General features: G+C 49.1%; 1 protein-coding gene across 2 annotated transcripts in view; it reads left to right on the top strand.

Annotated features, from left to right (window-relative positions):
- LOC144509337 (uncharacterized) overlaps window positions 1–19,491 on the top strand; it is a 122,591-nt gene that overhangs the window by 65,178 nt on the left and 37,922 nt on the right. For both annotated transcript variants that reach the window (XM_078238015.1, XM_078238014.1), the window contains exons 5-6: window positions 3,688–3,735; window positions 17,733–17,851. In XM_078238015.1, the coding sequence (XP_078094141.1) occupies window positions 3,688–3,735; window positions 17,733–17,851 (167 nt within the window). The remainder of the gene's footprint in view (window positions 1–3,687; window positions 3,736–17,732; window positions 17,852–19,491) is intronic.

Below are 19,491 nucleotides of genomic sequence, written 5' to 3'. Positions count from 1 at the left end.
AATGGCAATAGAGCTCCATAATTACCCTAGATTCTCTGAACAGGCAGCCAGGAGTTGACCAGAGCTTCCTGGGCTATCTTGTCAGTGCTCTTGGAAATCACATGAATGTGGGCATCAGGTAAGAACAGGGTTAGACTGGTTATGATGCCACCCAATACCAAATAACCTTCTGATACTCGTTCCAAAGAAAGAGTAGCTACATGGATGAGGGGGTGAGGTTGGCTTCTTCCTGCGACACCTATATCCCTGTAGGAGCTGGCATCTCAATGAGCAAAGTAACATATGTAGTCTGGGGACTCGTTGAATGATGTCCGTTTTTCTGACTCAGTGGGTTGAAGCCGTTAAAACACATCACCAGAAAGGGCATGAAATCTTTCATTTGTACCAAACCTCATCGTGTTTAAGATGCACGATTATTTCAATGGGAAGCGTGGTGGCCCAATGGTTAGCACTGCTGCCTCACAGCTCCAGGGACCTGGGTTCGATGCCCGGTTGGGTCACTGTCTGTGCAGAATCTGCACATTCTCCCCATATCTGCGTGGGGTTTCTCTGAGTGCTCTGGTTTCCTCCCACACTCCAAAGATGTGCAAGTTAGGTTGATTGGCCATGCTAAATTGTCCATTAGTGTCCCAAAATGTGTAGGTTAGAGGGAATTAGTGGGATAAATACATGGGGTTGCAGAGATAGGGCCTGAGTAAGATGCTCTGTCAGAGAATCGGTGCAAACTTGATGGGCCAAATGGCCTCCTTCTGCACTGCAGGGATTCTATGATTTCCCATCATAGGCAATGCAAATTTTCCCAAACACTTCATGAAAATGTTGTTTTTAAGGTCTGGTGAGGTGCATCAAATCAGAGTAAAGTTTCCAACAGTTAAATACTACCGTGAGGTGCCTGTTTGCACATATTGCGTGTATGTCCCTTTCGGTATCCATGTTCAAATCTTTGCTCTCGAAGTACAGGTTTAGTGGAATGTAGGTCTGCAAATGTTGGAAAATATGTCACTAAACCACTCTTGTTGTGGAGCTGGATTTCTGCGAAGCTAAACTATTGCACTCCAAGAGCAGAACCAAAATCAGTTCCAGGAAAATGCAGACAAACTGACAGAATGTGGGTGGGTTTTGCCCCATAAAATGGCTTCATTGGGTTTGACATTGTTCAATAAACACAGAAAAAAAAAACAAAGGAGACCTTACAATTCTGCAGCACTCCATCTGTACAGAGTCATCTCAGAATGCCATCCGCAATCAGATTGGCCAAGGATGTAGACCCATCAGCTACTGCCTTGTCCACAATCAGAATTGGCCAAGGGTTCGACCCATCAGCTACTGCCTAGACCACAATCAGGATTGGCCAAGGGTCTAGGCCCATCAGCTACTGCTTAGTCCACAATCAGGATTGGCCAAGGGTTTGACCCATCAGCTACTGCTTAGTCCACAATCAGGATTGGCCAAGGGTTCGACCCATCAGCTACCGCCTAGACCACTCCCCATCAAAATTGAAAATTTCATTCGGCACTTTCAGGGAAAGAGTTTTTTTTAAGTTTATTTCTTAGTGTCACAAATAGGCTTACATTAACACTGCAATGAAGTTACTATGAAGATCCCCTAGTTGCCACACTCTGGTGCCTATTTGGGTACACTGAGGGAGAATTTAGCATGTCCAGCATGTCTTTCGGACTGTGGAAGGAAACCGGAGCACCCGGAGGAACCCCACACAGGCTCGGGGAGAATGTGCAGACTCCACACAGACAGTGACCCAAGCCGGGAATCGAGCCCAGGTCCATGGCGCTGTGGGGCAGCAGCGCTAACCACGAAAGATGGAGAGAAGTAGGAATTGAAATAGAAGAAAAGAGGGGAATTATTTTGAAACTGTTCCATGGTTAAGAACAAATATCAAAGAAAATTACAGCACAGGAAAATGCGATTCGGCCTTCTAAGCTTGCACCGACCATGCTGCCCAACTGAACAAAAACCCCCTACCCTTCCGGGGAAAAGAACAAAGAAAATTACATTGTTCCATTTTCAGTCTGAGGTCCAATTTTTTCTCAAGATGTTTTGACATAAGCCAAATCACACCCATTTTACCAATCCCATGCCACTCCATCAGCTGCTACTCCACTGGTTCCCCGCGTCCCAACTCCCAAGGGCTGGATTTTCCTGTCCCAACACAGGGCTGAAGTGTGTCAAGCATACTTTAAAAATGCAAAGTGGAAACTTTTACAGATGTATTAGGATATGCTATACCATACCATGGACGGCACGGTAGCACTGTGGTGGGCGGCACAGTAGCACTGTGGTTAGCACTGTTGCTTCAGAGTTCCAGGGACCTGGGTTCGATTCCCGGCTTGGGTCACTGTCTGTGTGGAGTTTGCACATTCTCCTCATGTCTGCGTGGGTTTCCTCCGGGTGCTCCGGTTTCCTCCCACAGTCCAAAGATGTGTGGGTTAGGTTGATTGGCCATGCTAAAAATTGCCCTTAGTGTCCTGAGATGCATAGGTTAGAATGATTAGTGGGTAAATATGTAGGAATATGGGGGTAGGGCCTGGGTGGGATTGTGGTCGGTGCAGACCCGATGGGCCAAATGGCCTCTTTCTGTGCTGTAGGGTTTCTATGATTCTATGATACATTGTACATTATTCACTGGATAAAGTGTTATTATGCATTGTAGAATATTGAAATTTAGTTCTGAGTGCATGAGATGGCCCCATTGCTTTAAATGTCTCTTTGAAGTTTAGCTCAGCCATCTGTTTCACTGTTTGAAAGCTTTGTCGGATGGCTGAGCTTCTGGGTGTGCTCAAGGGCTCTTGTAGATTCAGCTCAGGAGGGTTTGTAAAGGATAACGTGTGCTTGTTTATTTTGACAGATTGCTGAGCTTTTAAGAGGATGATTGTTTTTAAGTGGCTATTCAAATAATGTTTATTTTGAGAGATTTACGAGCTTTTCAAAGGAAAAAGTCAGGGGAGAGTGTATAGGGTCAGTGTCATAAGACATAGGAGCAGAAATAGGCCATTCGGCCCATCGAGTCTGCTCCGTCCCCTTTAATGTAATCTCAGACGTTAACTCTTGACAGATGATCACTTTATAAGTGATGGCTACCTTCTCATATCACATCTAAGTGTCCGTTCTTCAGGTATCCACCTAGACAAAGTTTTGACAGGTTATTTGTCTATGAAACCTATCAGCATTGAGCTTAATCCTGTCGTCCCTGTGACATCCTCCTCTGTGCACATTCTGACAGGAGTCATTTGATTGTAATCAGGAGCAGGAGTCTTGGTTTATCTTTTTAATCTTTATTTTGAATTCTGGCTAATTTTGCCATCTCGCTCACTGTGCTGAGTAAGATGTTTATCTCCAAGCAGGATCTCAGCCACTCCTACTTCCCATTATATTGTGTAATTAACTAATCACTTCAGGCACGTTTAACTTCAAAGGTTTAACCCTCAGTGAGGCTCTGTGGAATGTGGATGCAGTTTATTACTGCAAAGTAATGGATATTCTTTTTATTTTTTGCATGTACTCAATTGTCTGGGAGAAGAATTAGTCTTGACATCTGAACTAATTCTTTGAGTATGCATGCGATCAACACACCCTCAATTTCAACGCTCACTGCCCACTTGACAGCTACTTGTGTCATTCACTGTGAAACAGCTCCAAAACTTTAATATATATATATATTTTGCTTTACAGAAATGCACGCCAAAGGACCAGGGAAAAATTAACCCACGCCCTAGCAAGGTAAGAATTATAAATTGCATGGTAGGTTTCTTAGACCTCCCCTTAGTTCAAAGTAAATGTCCACTTTGTCTCTGCACTTGAACCTTTTTCTTTATGCTGATATTTTTTTGTTTCTGTAATTGATGCTACAAGGCGATTTCATCTAATGACCCTCTGTGGGCCCCAGTGACACCATCCTGCCCGCTCCTTGCTGCGTTAAAACTCAATCTTGTCACTCCCAATTTTGTATTCTGGCTCAGCCTTTCCCAGGAACTTGCCCTGCCCCCTGAAACACATCCCCCTCCCCCCCTCCCTCCACCCCCCCTGCCCCCCCCCCGCCCCCCCTCCCCACCCTCAATCAGCTTCCCCTTCCTTCTATAGTTCAGAGCCTGTTTGAAAAAAAAACACAAGATCAACAAAATCATTGAATTTTTACAGTGTAGGAGACCATTCGGCCCATCGAGTCTGCACTGGTTCTCTGAAAAAAACATTCTACCTAGTCCCGCTCCCCTGCCTTATCCCCATATCCTCGCACAATTTCTATTTTTCAGATAGCAGTCAAATTCCCTTTTGAACACCTTGATTGAACCTATCTTCATCACCCTGTCAGGAAGTTTGCTCCAGACTTCAACCACCATCTGGGTGAAAACATTATTCCTCACATCACTTCTACTCCTTTTGTCCAATACTTTGAACCTGTGCCCTCTCATTCTTGATGTACTCTTGAGAAGGAACAGTTTCTCACCCTGTCCATCCCCGCAGGATTTGAATACTCTTCTCTTGATAATCCTCACTCTTTGACGAACTTTGCCTTCGTGCTCATTCTTCAAGCAAGTGGTCTCCTGCTTGATAAATGGCTTTGACAGAGGTTCCTTCATTTAAAAGGCAAATGGCCCAGATCGATGTTGAGATCTGCTCTTAGTCTACAACAGTCTTGATAATCTGGTGGCATTAAGTAGTCTTGCCAGATGTTCCTGTGAAGACAAATTGATGTGAATCATAGAGTTTCTCTATTGGTTCATGGGATATGGGTGTCTCTGACAAGATGAACGTTTTTTGCCCATCCCTCATTACCCTTGAACTGCGAGGCTTGTTAGTCAGCCATCGAGTGTGCATCTGGAGTCACAAGTAGAAAGTCCTACAACACCAGGTTAAAGTCCAACAGGTTTATTTGGTAGCACAAGCCACGAGCTTTCGGAGCACTGCTCCTTCATCAGGTGAGTGGGATTTCAGTTCACAAACAGGGCATATAAAGTCACAAACTCAATTTACAAAATAATGGTTGGAATGCGAGTCTTTACAGGTAATCAAGTTTTAAAGGTACAGACAATGTGAGTGGAGAGAGGGTTAAGCACAGGTTAAAGAGATTTTAACCTGGTGTTGTGGGACTTCTTACCATGTTTACCCCAGTCCAATGCCGGCATCGCCACATCATGGTCACAAGTAGGCCCAGCCAGGTAAGCATGACCAACTTAGAGCAGATAAGATTAAGGGAAAATTTAATGTTAAAATTACAAAGGGTTTTGACAGATGGCAGGATTCTCTGATCTCATCCGTGGCTGCCCCATTGCAAGTGAGAATGGAGAATTTGGCATTCCAGCCAAAACTCCAATCACTTTCAGCAGCACCGGAGAATCCCAGCCACAAATGAGGATGGAGGTTTTCAGCAAGAGTAAGACATTTCCACTGTTGCAAGGTTCTGGAACCAGAGGACACAGATGTATTGTAATTGCCAAAAGAGCCAGAGGGAAGTGTCAGGGAGATTAGCAGGGGCTACATGGGATTACGGGGATAGTGCCTGGGTGGGATTGTTATTGGTGTTGGCTCGATGGGCTGAATGGCCTCTTTCTGCACTGTAGGGATTCCATGATTCTATGAAATAAAAATAAACAAATAACCAACTCATTTGGAAGAGAAGTGTCACTTATACTTCTTCAAGTACTGATGAACAGGTAAACAAATTAACTAAACTCCTTCAAAGGGGTAGTGTAATTAAAGAAATCAAGCCAGTTGATTGCTACTTCCTTGCCCCTCAAGTCCTGGAGTGACTCTTGAACCCAGTCCCTTCCCAACCACAGGAAGGTGAGTCACTCGGGGCAACCAGTAATGATGAGGAATGGACTCTGACGGATGTGAAGCTACTTGAGGAGACCCCATTGCAACTCAAATTCATTGTCTTGACCACTTCACCATGAGGATAGGTACAAAACAAATAAAATATAGATACTAAACAAATAAACAATGTATTAAGAATTCCATAAACCAACAGCAAATGTAGGATATTTGTACATGTAATTATCTAACCCCCCCCCCCCTTAGTTTATACAGTGAACAGACAGAACCTTGGGTTAACATTTTATCTGAAAGGTGGCATCTCTGACAGTGCAAAATTCCTCGGAAACTTTGGTTTAGCCCAAATCTTCAGACATCATGTTGAGAGTCTCATCATTGAGCTTCCTGTTTCAAGTCCTGTTTCCTTCCTGTTTCCTTCCTGTTTCCTGAAAATAGATAAATCCCCTGGTCCGGATGGGATTTATCCAAGGATTCTCTGGGAGGCAAGAGAAGTGATTGCAGAGCCTCTGGCTCTGATCTTCAGGTCGTCGTTGGCCTCTGGTATAGTACCAGAAGATTGGAGGTTAGCGAATGTTGTCCCATTGTTTAAGAAGGGGAACAGAGACTTCCCCGGGAATTATAGACCGGTGAGTCTCACTTCTGTTGTCGGCAAGATGTTGGAAAAAATTATAAGGGATAGGATTTATAGTTATTTGGAGAGTAATGAATTGATAGGTGATAGTCAGCATGGTTTTGTGGCAGGTAGGTCGTGCCTTACTAACCTTATTGAGTTTTTTGAGAAAGTGACCAAGGAGGTGGATGGGGGCAAGGCAGTGGACGTGGTATATATGGATTTTAGTAAGGCGTTTGATAAGGTTCACCATGGTAGGCTTCTGCAGAAAATGCAGATGTATGGGATTGGGGGTGATCTAGGAAATTGGATCAGGAATTGGCTAGCGGATAGGAAACAGAGGGTGGTGGTTGATAGTAAATATTCATCATGGAGTGCGGTTACAAGTGGTGTACCTCAGGGATCTGTTTTGGGGCCACTGCTGTTTGTAATATTTATTAATGATCTGGATGAGGGTATAGTTGGGTGGATTAGCAAATTTGCTGATGACACCAAAGTCGGTGGTGTGGTAGACAGTGAGGAAGGGTGTCGTAGTTTGCAGGAAGACTTAGACAGGTTGCAAAGTTGGGCCGAGAGGTGGCGGATGGAGTTTAATGCGGAGAAGTGTGAGGTAATTCACTTTGGTAGGAATAACAGATGTGTTGAGTATAGGGCTAACGGGAGGACTTTGAATAGTGTGGAGGAGCAGAGGGATCTAGGTGTATGTGTGCATAGATCCCTGAAAGTTGGGAATCAAGTAGATAAGGTTGTTAAGAAGGCATATGGTGTCTTGGCGTTTATTGGTAGGGGGATTGAATTTAGGAGTCGTAGCGTTATGTTGCAACTGTACACAACTCTGGTGCGGCCGCACTTGGAGTACTGTGTGCAGTTCTGGTCCCCACATTACAGGAAGGATGTGGAGGCTTTGGAGAGGGTGCAGAGGAGGTTTACCAGGATGTTGCCTGGTATGGAGGGGAGATCCTATGAGGAGAGGCTGAGGGATTTGGGATTGTTTTCGCTGGAAAGGCGGCGGCTAAGAGGGGATCTTATTGAAACATATAAGATGATTAGAGGTTTAGATAGGGTGGATAGTGATAGCCTTTTTCCTCTGATGGAGAAATCCAGCACGAGGGGGCATGGCTTTAAATTGAGGGGGGGTAGTTATAGAACCGATGTCAGGGGTAGGTTCTTTACCCAGAGGGTGGTGAGGGATTGGAATGCCCTGCCAGCATCAGTAGTAAATGCGCCTAGTTTGGGGGCGTTTAAGAGATCTGTAGATAGGTTCATGGACGAAAAGAAATTGGTTTAGGTTGGAGGGTCACAGTTTTTTTTTAACTGGTCGGTGCAACATCGTGGGCCGAAGGGCCTGTTCTGCGCTGTAATGTTCTATGTTCTATTAAGTCAACCTACTTTATTGAAGAGGAGCTGGATGGGTATTGAGATAAGAATAAAACACAAGGTTGAAAGGATGATGATGGACAAAAGAGTCCAAACAGTTCTGAATGCTGCCTTTAGGAGCCTGAGCTCCAGTACATAACACAATGTGTAACAGGGAAAGCGCACAGTTTCCAAAAACCTCAACAGAATACTCCAAAAATTCCGGGCCTTTGAAAAGGCAAATTAGCCTGCACACAAGAATAGACAGGTTTTTCCTCTCTGGGCAAAGTGTGGTTGTTCTGGCGAGACTATTCAGAGAATGACATTTCTCACAGGTTTCGGGGAAGAGAGGGCTGAGGTTCAGATACCAGCCAGGAATTAGAGGAGGTAATCAAAAGGGAGGAGCCTTTAAAAGGTGCAGACAGATGTTACAAGGTGGAGAGTTTCTGAAAGAGAATTCTCTCACATGAATGGTCAATGTACAGAAAGCAAATCTCATTCCAGCGATACTCAAACTTGTCCTGTGATTCTCCACGCTCTTCTCTCTAGAAAAAAGGCAGGTTGAGAGGTGACTTGATGAGGATCTTTCTTACTATGATTGGGTTTAAGAGATGGAATGGACGTTTCCACTTGTGGACAAGGCCAGAACTAGTGGCCATAAATATAAGCTCAATAATAAATCAATAAGAAATGTAGGGGAAAGTTCCTTAGGCAGAGGGTAGTTTGAATGTAGAACATGGTACCTCACGGAATAGCTGAAGTAAATAGCTTAGAAATACAAATACATTGTTTGGTAGTACCCAATGCAGTATTGCTGAAAAAAGAGATATGCTATCAAAGTTTTTTGTCTTGTACACATCAGGTCAGCTCGGCAAGAAATTTCCAATAGCAACAGAGAAACACCAATTTACACCACCTGAGAAGAGAGTGCTGATTGGTTGGCCAGTGGGCGCTTAATTGGTAGGCCATCTCCACCAATCACACAGGTCTTCACAGTGAGACAAAACAGGCCCTTTAAGTTAAAAGAAATGGAGATACCAAATACATGGGCGGCACGGTAGCACAGTGGTTAGCACTGCTGCTTCACAGCTCCAGGGACCTGGGTTCGATTCCCGGCTCGGGTCACTGTCTGTGTGGAGTTTGCACATTCTCCTCGTGTCTGCGTGGGTTTCCTCCGGGTGCTCCGGTTTCCTCCCACTGTCCAAAGATGTGCGGGTTAGGTTGATTGACCATGCTAAAATTGCCCCTTAGTGTTCTGAGATGCGTAGGTTAGAGGGATTAGCGGGTAAATATGTAGGGATATGGGGGTAGGGCCTGGGTGGGATTGTGGTCGGTGCAGACTCGATGGGCTGAATGGCCTCTTTCTGTACTGTAGGGTTTCTATGATTTCTATGATTTCTACATCGAGCAAACAGACACGGGTAAATCCAAAAACAAAAGCAAAGATACTGCGGATGCTGGAAATCCGAAATAAAAAGATGAAGTGCTGCATACTCTCAGTGGGAGTGCCGGTATCTGGTAGTGGGAGTGCCGGTATCTGTGGAAAGAGAAATGGAGTTAACGCGAGGGTTCCCAAACTAGACGCTGGTTCCACGGCAGCCGGCTGTTCCACACAATTTCAGTTTTGTACTGTTTCCAGCTTGTCCTAACAGAGGCTAGCTTCTTCAGAATCCAACCTTTGATTGGACGAGCTGGAATTGTATTGATCAGGGTGAACGTGGAGAAGGTGATGAGGAGAGCGGGGCCTGTGAGAGGGACAGGAGAGCGGGGCCTGTGAGAGGGACAGGAGAGCGGGGCCTGTGAGAGGGAGAGGAGAGCGGGGCCTGTGTGAGGGGCAGGAGAGCGGGGCCTGTGAGAGGGACAGGAGAGCGGGGCCTGTGAGAGGGACAGGAGAGCGGGGCCTGTGAGAGGGAGAGGAGAGCAGGGCCTGTGAGAGGGAGAGGAGAGTGGGGCCTGTGAGAGGGACAGGAGAGCGGGGCCTGTGAGAGGGAGAGGAGAGCGGGGCCTGTGTGAGGGGCAGGAGAGCGGGGCCTGTGAGAGGGACAGGAGAGCGGGGCCTGTGAGAGGGGCAGGAGGGCGGGGCCTGTGAGAGGGACAGGAGAGCGGGGCCTGTGAGAGGGGCAGGAGGGCGGGGCCTGTGAGAGGGACAGGAGAGCGGGGCCTGTGAGAGGGGGAGGAGAGCGGGGCCTGTGCAGGGGGGAGGAGAGCAGGGCCTGTGAGAGGGGGAGGAGAGCAGGGCCTGCGAGAGGGAGAGGAGAGCGGGGCCTGTGAGAGGGACAGGAGAGCGGGGCCTGTGAGAGGGACAGGAGAGCGGGGCCTGTGAGAGGGAGAGGAGAGCAGGGCCTGTGTGAGGGGCAGGAGAGCGGGGCCTGTGAGAGGGACAGGAGAGCGGGGCCTGTGAGAGGGACAGGAGAGCGGGGCCTGTGAGAGGGAGAGGAGAGCAGGGCCTGTGAGAGGGAGAGGAGAGTGGGGCCTGTGAGAGGGACAGGAGAGCGGGGCCTGTGAGAGGGAGAGGAGAGCGGGGCCTGTGTGAGGGGCAGGAGAGCGGGGCCTGTGAGAGGGACAGGAGAGCGGGGCCTGTGAGAGGGGCAGGAGGGCGGGGCCTGTGAGAGGGACAGGAGAGCGGGGCCTGTGAGAGGGACAGGAGAGCGGGGCCTGTGAGAGGGGCAGGAGGGCGGGGCCTGTGAGAGGGACAGGAGAGCGGGGCCTGTGAGAGGGGGAGGAGAGCGGGGCCTGTGCAGGGGGGAGGAGAGCAGGGCCTGTGAGAGGGAGAGGAGAGTGGGGCCTGTGAGAGGGAGAGGAGAGTGGGGCCTGTGAGAGGGACAGGAGAGCGGGGCCTGTGAGAGGGACAGGAGAGCGGGGCCTGTGAGAGGGAGAGGAGAGCAGGGCCTGTGTGAGTGGCAGGAGAGCGGGGCCTGTGAGAGGGACAGGAGAGCGGGGCCTGTGAGAGGGAGAGGAGAGCAGGGCCTGTGAGAGGGAGAGGAGAGTGGGGCCTGTGAGAGGGACAGGAGAGCGGGGCCTGTGAGAGGGAGAGGAGAGCGGGGCCTGTGTGAGGGGCAGGAGAGCGGGGCCTGTGAGAGGGACAGGAGAACGGGGCCTGTGAGAGGGGCAGGAGGGCGGGGCCTGTGAGAGGGACAGGAGAGCAGGGCCTGTGAGAGGGGGAGGACAGCAGGGCCTGTGAGAGGGAGAGGAGAGTGGGGCCTGTGAGAGGGACAGGAGAGCGGGGCCTGTGAGAGGGACAGGAGAGCGGGGCCTGTGAGAGGGAGAGGAGAGCGGGGCCTGTGAGAGGGAAAGGAGAGCGGGGCCTGTGAGAGGGACAGGAGAGCGGGGCCTGTGAGAGGGACAGGAGAGCGGGCGCTGTGAGAGGCAGAGGAGAGCGGGGCCTGTGAGAGGGAGAGGAGAGCGGGGCCTGTGAGAGGGAGAGGAGAGCGGGGCCTGTGAGAGGGACAGGAGAGCAGGGCCTGTGAGAGGGACAGGAGAGGGGGGCCTGTGAGAGGGACAGGAGAGCGGGGCCTGTGAGAGGGACAGGAGAGTGGGGCCTGTGAGAGGGACAGGAGAGCGGGGCCTGTGAGAGGGACAGGAGAGCGGGCCTGTGGGAGGGACAGGAGAGCGGGGCCTGTGAGAGGGACAGGAGAGCGGGGCCTGTGAGAGGGACTGGAGAGCAGGGCCTGTGAGCGGGACTGGAGAGCGCGGCCTGTGAGAGGGAGAGGAGAGCGGGGCCTCTGAGAGGGACAGGGGAGCGGGGCCTGTGAGAGGGACAGGAGAGCGGGGCCTGTGAGAGGGAGAGGAGAGCGGGGCCTGTGAGAGGGACAGGAGAGCGGGGCCTGTGAGAGGGAGAGGAGAGCGGGGCCCGTGAGAGGGAGAGGAGAGCGGGGCCTGTGAGAGGGACAGGAGAGCGGGGCCTGTGAGAGGGACAGAAGAGCGGGGCCTGTGAGAGGGACAGGAGAGCGGGGCCTGTGAGAGGGACAGGAGAGCGGGGCCTGTGAGAGGGACAGGAGAGCGGGGCCTGTGAGAGGGACAGGAGAGCGGGGCCTGTGAGAGGGACAGGAGAGCGGGGCCTGTGAGAGGGACAGGAGAGCGGAGCCTGTGAGAGGGACAGGAGAGCGGGCGCTGTGAGAGGCAGAGGAGAGCGGGGTCTGTGAGAGGGAGAGGAGAGCGGGGCCTGTGAGAGGGAGAGGAGAGCGGGGCCTGTGAGAGGGACAGGAGAGCGGGGCCTGTGAGAGGGACAGGAGAGCGGGGCCTGTGAGAGGGGGAGGAGAGCGGGGCCTGTGCAGGGGGGAGGAGAGCAGGGCCTGTGAGAGGGAGAGGAGAGCGGGGCCTGTGAGAGGGACAGGAGAGCGGGGCCTGTGAGAGGGAGAGGAGAGCGGGGCCTCTGAGAGGGACAGGAGAGCAGGGCCTGTGAGGTGGGGAGGAGAGCGGGGCCTGTGAGAGGGACAGGAGAGCGGGGCCTGTGAGGGGGAGAGGAGAGCGGGGCCTGCGAGGGGGAAAGGTGGGGCCTGTGGGAGAGTGAGAGGAGAGCGGGGCCTGTGAGGGGGGGAGGAGAGCGGGGCCTGTGAGAGGGGGAGGAGAGCGGGGCTTGTGAGGGGGAGAGGAGAGCGGGGCATGCGAGGGGGAAAGGTGGGGCCTGTGGGAGAGTGAGAGGAAGCGGGGCCTGTGAGGTGGGGAGGAGAGCGGGGCCTGTGAGAGGGAGTGGAGAGCGGGGCCTGTGAGGGGGGGAGGTGGGGCCTGTGGGAGAGTGAGAGGACAGCAGGCCTCAGCATTGAGCAGGTGGGAACTGGGCCTAGGAGAAAGGTATGTGTGTGTGTGAGTGCACAGATGAGATGAGAGTGTGTACATGTGTGAGAGATGAGAGTGTGTGTACATGTGTGAGAGATGAGAATGTGTGTGCATGTGTGAGAGATGACACGAGATCTTATGAAAAAATTCTAAATGCCGAACGAGCAAGAAAACGGGAGAGGATGGCGCGAGTTTTTTTGGCGGATCGCAATTCTACAGCACTTAGTGAAAAGAAGAGCCAGGATCCGATTCTCGCCAATGGGGGTGGGGTGGGGCGGCGGTTGGGGGGAAGGTCATCGTTGGAGCCGGCTGCAAAGTACTTGGGGCATCATTGCACAGGCGCCCCGATCTCCCAGTGAACTGGGAAACCTGCTGCCATCCCCTCCCCCCCTCCCCCCCCCCCCCCCCCGCCCCCCGCTGCCCCCACCACCCACCCCACAGACATTGCATGCCATTAATATTTAAATCAGCTTTGCAGCGGATCAGACTCCTTGTGTGCACGCTTGTATGAGAGAGTGTGTGTGTGAGAGAGAGAGAGAGATGCCAGTGTGTGTGTGTGAGAGAGAGAGATGAGAGAGTGTGTGTGTGTGAGAGAGAGAGAGATGCAAGTGTGTGTGTGTGAGAGAGAGAAGTGAGAGTGTTGTGAGAGAGAGAGAGATGCGAGTGTGTGGCTGCAGTGATTCTGAGATTTTTTGCCTGAACCCCATGCTTTAGATTCCTTTTGGATCTCGAGTTCTTTCTATCTCAACCATGCATCAATGCAACAACTGAGCATCCATAACTCTCTGAGGCAGGGAATTCCAAAGGTTCATCACACTGAATGAAGGTGTTCCTTTTCATCTCATCTCACATGCTTTGAACCCTTATCCTAAGATTACACTACCCCTCAGTCTAGGCTCTCCAACCAGGGGAAACAACCTCATCTTCTCTGCCAAGCTTCCTCAGAATCTTGAATGAAATCATCTCTCATTCTTCTAAACTCTGGGCTGTTTAGGCTCAATCCTACTCAGCATCTCATCACAGGACAATCTCTCATCAAGGATCAATCTAGTGAATCTTCACTCAACCAACTCCAAGGCAAGTGTGTTGTTTCTTCGGTATGGAGGTAGAACTGTAGTATTCCAGATGTGCTTCCACCTTCCTGCCTTATTGTAACAAGACTTTATCCTCCTTACAGTTTACTGTCCTACCTAACTTTGTATCATCAGAAAACATGGATCCATTGCTCTTGGTCACTTAATATAAGACATTAATATAAATGGTAAATAGCTGTGGCCTCAACCCTGGTACTAGCTTCATCCAACTGCTTATAGACTGCCAACTTTAAAATGTCCTGTTTATTCCCCCTCTCTTTCTCTCCATTAATCAATACCCCGTGCATGCTAATATATTCCCCCACTCCATGAACCTTTATCTTTTGTAATAACCTTTTATGTGGCTCCATATCAAATGCCTTTTTGGAAATCCAGATGTACTACTTCTAGAATCATAGAGTTTTACAGCACAGCAAGCGACCCTTCGGCCCATCATGCCTGTGCCAGCCATCAAGCACCTATCTATTCTAATCGCATTTACCAGCACTTGGTCTATAGCCTTCTATGCAATGGCATTTCAAACACTCACCTAAACGCTTCTCAAATGTTGTGATTCCTGTTCAAGTTCCCTATTAGATAAATCTTCAAAAGTGCTAATAAATTTGTTGAATATGTCAAATATTATTTCCCTTTTATAAAACCATGTTGACTCTGCCTAATTACGCGATTATTTTCCAAGAGCCTTGTTAACCTCCTTAATATTGGATTCCAGTATCTTCCACATGACTGACGTCAGGCTAACTGGTCTATACTTTCCTATTTCCTCTGCTTCCGTGAACACTGGTGTTACCTTTTCTACCTTTCAATCCATTGGAAACATTCCAGGAGCTAAGGAATTTTGAAAGATAACAACTATCTGTGCAAACACCTCTTTTAGAACCCGGGGATGTGAGCAGCCAGGTCCATGAGACTTGTCCGCTCTTAATCCCATTACTTTCTCTGGTACTTTTTCTCTATTGATATTAATTAGTTTAAGTTCTTCACTTTCATTAGCTCCTTAGTTTCCCAATTTTTTGGTTTGTATTTTGGGTCTTTGTAGTCATTCAGTCGAACGCCAGTCAGCCGTCACCGGCACCCTTTATTGTGAACCAAAGGAAAGGACTGTGACTGCGGCTAACAGCCAGGTAGTTGTAATAAGTCTTCGGAAGCAGAAGTTCCTTCACTAAAATCCCTTTATTTACAATTCCAACAGCAGAGTACACAGAGTGCGAGCTATCAGCAGTCTACCTTTGGCAGTGCCAGAGGAACTGACACTCCTGGTTAAATACTCCCTGATTGGCCCATCAATTGATTCCTGAATCAGGGAGTTCATATTCCAATAGGCCAACCTCAATGGCCTAATTGAAGTCATTACAGTAGTCTTCACCTCGGGACCTACAACAACGGTCCGGGTAGAGTAAAATGCTTTAAGTACCCCTGCGCACTGCTGAAGTTTAAGTTTATTTATTAGTGTCACAATTAGGCTTGCATTAACACTGCAATGATGTTACTGTGAAAATCCCCGAGACAAGCCTCTGCTCACTCAATAAGGCAGCTCATACTCCGCAAAGTCCACAGGGAGATCTACAGATTATTCCCTGTGGCCTTTCTGGCCATCAGAACATCTTCTATTGTTATGGTTCAGGTCAGAAACTCCAAAGTGTTCTTTGAAGCCCGCCTGAATCATACGTTTTGCATTTTGAATTTGGCTAGGATAAGCATGAGTTGTTTCACTTCAGGTATGATTCAAAAAACCCACGAGGGAGCTTTTGTCAGACAAAGTTTATTTAAGAATATAGTTAACATATATAGAAAGAAAATTAGCAAGAACTTTTATCAATTACAAACAAGAAATAAAATAGGCACTATAATGTATAACCCTTAATGTATAACCCTAACTCTCTAATGTGTTCCAATTAAATCAAAACCCATAGACAAAAAACCCTTTAAACAGGTTTAACACAGCAGAGACTATTGCTCTCATGATAATGGAAATTTGAGTCCTTTGGTTGAAGTCTGCAGTTCTCTGGATTCACTTCGAACAGTTTGAAGACAAGCCAGCTTCCCAAAGCACCAGAGAGACTTTGGTTCAGCCCCCCACCGACAGCAGATTTTCACCCTTCAGGAAGCCGACAGAATTTTCAAAGCAACAGGGAGAGAGGGAAAACACTTCCCTTTAGCTTGCTGCCCCTTCTAAAACCCAACTGCACAAACCTGCAGCTCCAAACGGAAACTGAAAATCAAAATCCCTGTCACCTGACTTGCCCGCAGTGTTTTTTTCTCCTCACAACAATGACATCACCTAAAGGCTGTCAGCATGAATTTTAAAAACTCTTAAACGTACACTAACATCACACTACTGTGAAGATTGTCGAATGCCTCCGTGACTTCCTCATTCCCCCAATAATTGTTATGTTTCAGCCTCTAAGAGATCAAGGCTTACTCTTGTTACTCTCTCCCCTTTTTCATACTTGCAAAATATCAGACAATTGGTCATTATATTTCTTGCCAGTTTAACTTTAATTCATTGTCTTCCCTTTCATACGTTTTTTGTTTGTCCTTTACTGGCTTCTAAAGCTCTCCCAATTCTCAGGTCTATTACTCTCTTTGCAATGTTGGTCGGGATTCTCCCAAAAACATTCGAAGTGCCAAATTCGCTTAAAGACTGGAGTAACTCTTGCTGTTTTTTTCAGCAGGATTTTCAAAATGAATCTCTCACACTCTGCATCACAGAGTGCCACGTTGAAAATCCTGGGACAGGGCCTATTCTTGCTCGAGAGGCCGGCAGCATAGCGTTGAGTGGGCCATTGTGCATGCGCTGATCTGTCATAGCAGAGATCAGTGCATGTGTTGTAGCCCTGCACTGCTGGCCTCCCAATTGCTGGTCAGCTTAATCGCTGGCCAGTACAGCAACCCCCCCATCGCTGGCTGTGGGACCCCCCCCCCCCCCCCCCCACCACCTGATTGCTGGCCTCCCGGATGTCTCCAGGCCAGCCCCAATGCTCCCAACCCCCCGGCAGCGCCCCGACTCCCCTGGCAGCCCTCCGCCCCACCCCCACCAATCCCGATGGCCAGCCCCGATCAGCTCTTTCCATCCCTATGCAGAGTGGCAATGCGACTTCCCAGCCCCACCGATCTCCCCTCCATAGACCCCGCATCTCTGACCCCGCTCCCCCTTGGTGTTGCCCGATACACGGAGGGCAGTGCCAAGGTGTACCTTGGGCATTGCCACTTTGTCCCTCGGGCAGTGCTAGATGGCCAGGCTGGCACTGCAAGGCTGGCAATGCCCAAGGGGCAACCCCCCTTCCTCCCCGACCTCCAAGGGAGGGCCTCCACGGCCTCTGTTCCCTCCAGCAGGGGTCAGGCCGCCTGTTCCCCATTAGTGGAGAGTTGTTGTAAACCTCACTGGGTGGAACCACTCCTGGTCGGGAGTGGGGGTGGAAGGCTAGCGGGCCTGGAGACTTCAGTCCCAGGCCCGCTAGTAGGATTCAAATAGCGATTATAATATTTAAATATTATTAAACAGCACCGGAAATCCGGGCCCCGGAGACGCAAGGAGGCCATGGCACCCAGCGGGGAGCCCGCTAAACGGCTTCCGCTGATGTCTCCCAGCCTGCAGCTGTCTCATGCTACATAGCGCGGATAAGGCAAACGACGCTAATGCATCTCGGGGAAAGTTAGATGATTACGTGAAGAGGAATGGAATCGTGGGATATGTTGAGGAGGTTAAAATGGAGAAGGGTGAGTGTAAGCTCATGTGGAATGTAAACCCTAATGTGGATTAGTTAGACACATAGAAAATAGAAGCAGGAGTAGGCCATTCAGCCCATCGACCCTGCTACGCCATTCAGTTCGATCATGGCTGATCATCGAATTCAACATCCCGATCCCACTTTCCCCCCCATATCCCTTGATTCCTTTAGCCGCAGAGCTATATGTATCGAAACAGTTGGGTTGAACGACTTTTATTCATGTACCATAAATTTTATGTAATTCTATAGAGTTTGCAATGAGCACAAACCTAGCAGTAAGTGGGAGATGAAGATTGTAACGGATTCTATCTGTGGAGCAGATCCACTCCTCTCAATTCTGACTCTTTGCTTTTTGACTCCCCATTGCTCACCATTCAGATCGTCATTTACGACAAGCCAAACTTCTCCGGTTTTCAAAGAGAAATCAGTTGCGATGTGGCTGACTGTTCGTCATGGCCATTTCCTGCTGTCATTTCAGTCAGAGTTATTCGAGGATGGTAAGTCCTTTGCAAACACTCCACAATTGGCCACTGTCATACTGTCTTTTGGAGGGTATGTTAACTGTTGTTCCTGTGGTTCCACTGATTTTTCTTTTCTACCCTTGCCTTTCTTTTTTTTATAAAAAATAAACTTTTAATTGGTCATTAACATTTTAAGGGGGTTAAATTGGGGTGTGTAGTACTCATTTCTCAGATACCACACAGCCTTCTAAGGCTCCACAGTAACGGGTTAGAGGTGTTGGCATGTCCGACCTGGAAGCATACTGCTTACAGAAAGGTTGAAGGAGGTGTCCTTGATTCCCCCCATTGCTGAAACAGTCATTAAGCCATCGGCAGCTGAAAGGATGGGACCCAAAGCTTGCTTTAGGTTTCTCAGCGTCTTAACTGCTGCTGCCTTCACCCACAGCCCTGACTTCACGATGATGAGATCTGAAAACCAATGCTCAGAGCTCCCTGGACCTCGATTACTTGAACACGGCCGGGGAGGTGGCGGGGGGTCGGGGGGGGGAGTAAAGCTACATGAAGGGAGGGGGCACGCAACAGTGAATCTAACTCCCTGTGAATCTTGATGAGTTTTGTCGATGACTCAGTCGCTCAAGAACTGAACCATACAGACAGGTTCCATCCTCGGTCAGTTGGAAGGTGTCTGGTCTCAGCCTGGGCAGCTGGATTTCCCGGGGGGATTCAATGAAGTTTTATGCTGGAGTAAAACTTATTTTTCTCTTTAGAGCCTTTTCTTTCTTTCTTTCTTTCTTCACATCTGTAGCGTCAGTTGGGAGTGTGTTTTAATTCAAATCCGATGGCCTTCCTTTTCATAGCTTTTAATTCTTGTGAGAAATAAGGGTTTTTGATCCAGATGCTGTCACCATGAAGGATCCTGCAGCAGGCTTGAGTATACTGAGTATATATCTTGAGTTTGTAAACAGCAGGTCTTCATTAACAACTCATTTCTATGTACATATTTACAGTGGAGGATACAGCTTTGGAACTGACTCCATTCTCGGCCTTTACACATCTCTGGCCAGGCCTAAACTGATCTGGCTCTGGGTCATGTGCCCAGGGTGGCACAGTGGCACAGTGGTTAACACTGCTGCCTCACAACGTCAGGGACCCGGGTTTGATTCCCGGCTTGGGTGACTGTGCAGAATCTGCACGTTCTCCCCATGTCTGCATGGGTTTCCTCCGGGTGCTCCAGTTTCCTCCCACAGTGCAAAGACGTGCGGGTTAGGTGGATTGACCATGCTAAATTGCCCCTTAGTGTCAGGGGGATGAGCGGAGTATATATATGTGGTTACAGAATTAGGGCCTGGATGGGATTGTTGTCGGTGCAGGCTCGATGGGCTGAATGGCCTCCTTCTGCACTGTGGGATTCTATGATTCTATGAAGTGCTAAAGGGACATCCATAGGTATAAGGAATATCCGTCTTGGACCACAGGCCGACCATAGTACAGGAATTGTCAGTCTGTTTTTTGATGAGTCTGTGATAGATTTACAACATTGTAAAAAACACAGGGGGCGATTTTCCCAAAGACGTTCTAAATGCTGAATTCGCGGGAAAACTGGTGTAAATCATGATTGTTTTTTCAGTGGGAGTTCAGATTCGAATCTCCCTCACTCTTTGCAATGCAGAGGTCAC

The sequence above is a fragment of the Mustelus asterias genome, chromosome 21 (assembly GCF_964213995.1).
Source record: "Mustelus asterias chromosome 21, sMusAst1.hap1.1, whole genome shotgun sequence".
Taxonomy (NCBI): domain Eukaryota; kingdom Metazoa; phylum Chordata; class Chondrichthyes; order Carcharhiniformes; family Triakidae; genus Mustelus; species Mustelus asterias.
Note: the sequence above shows the minus strand (reverse complement) of the source record. Positions and strands in the feature narration are given on the sequence as shown.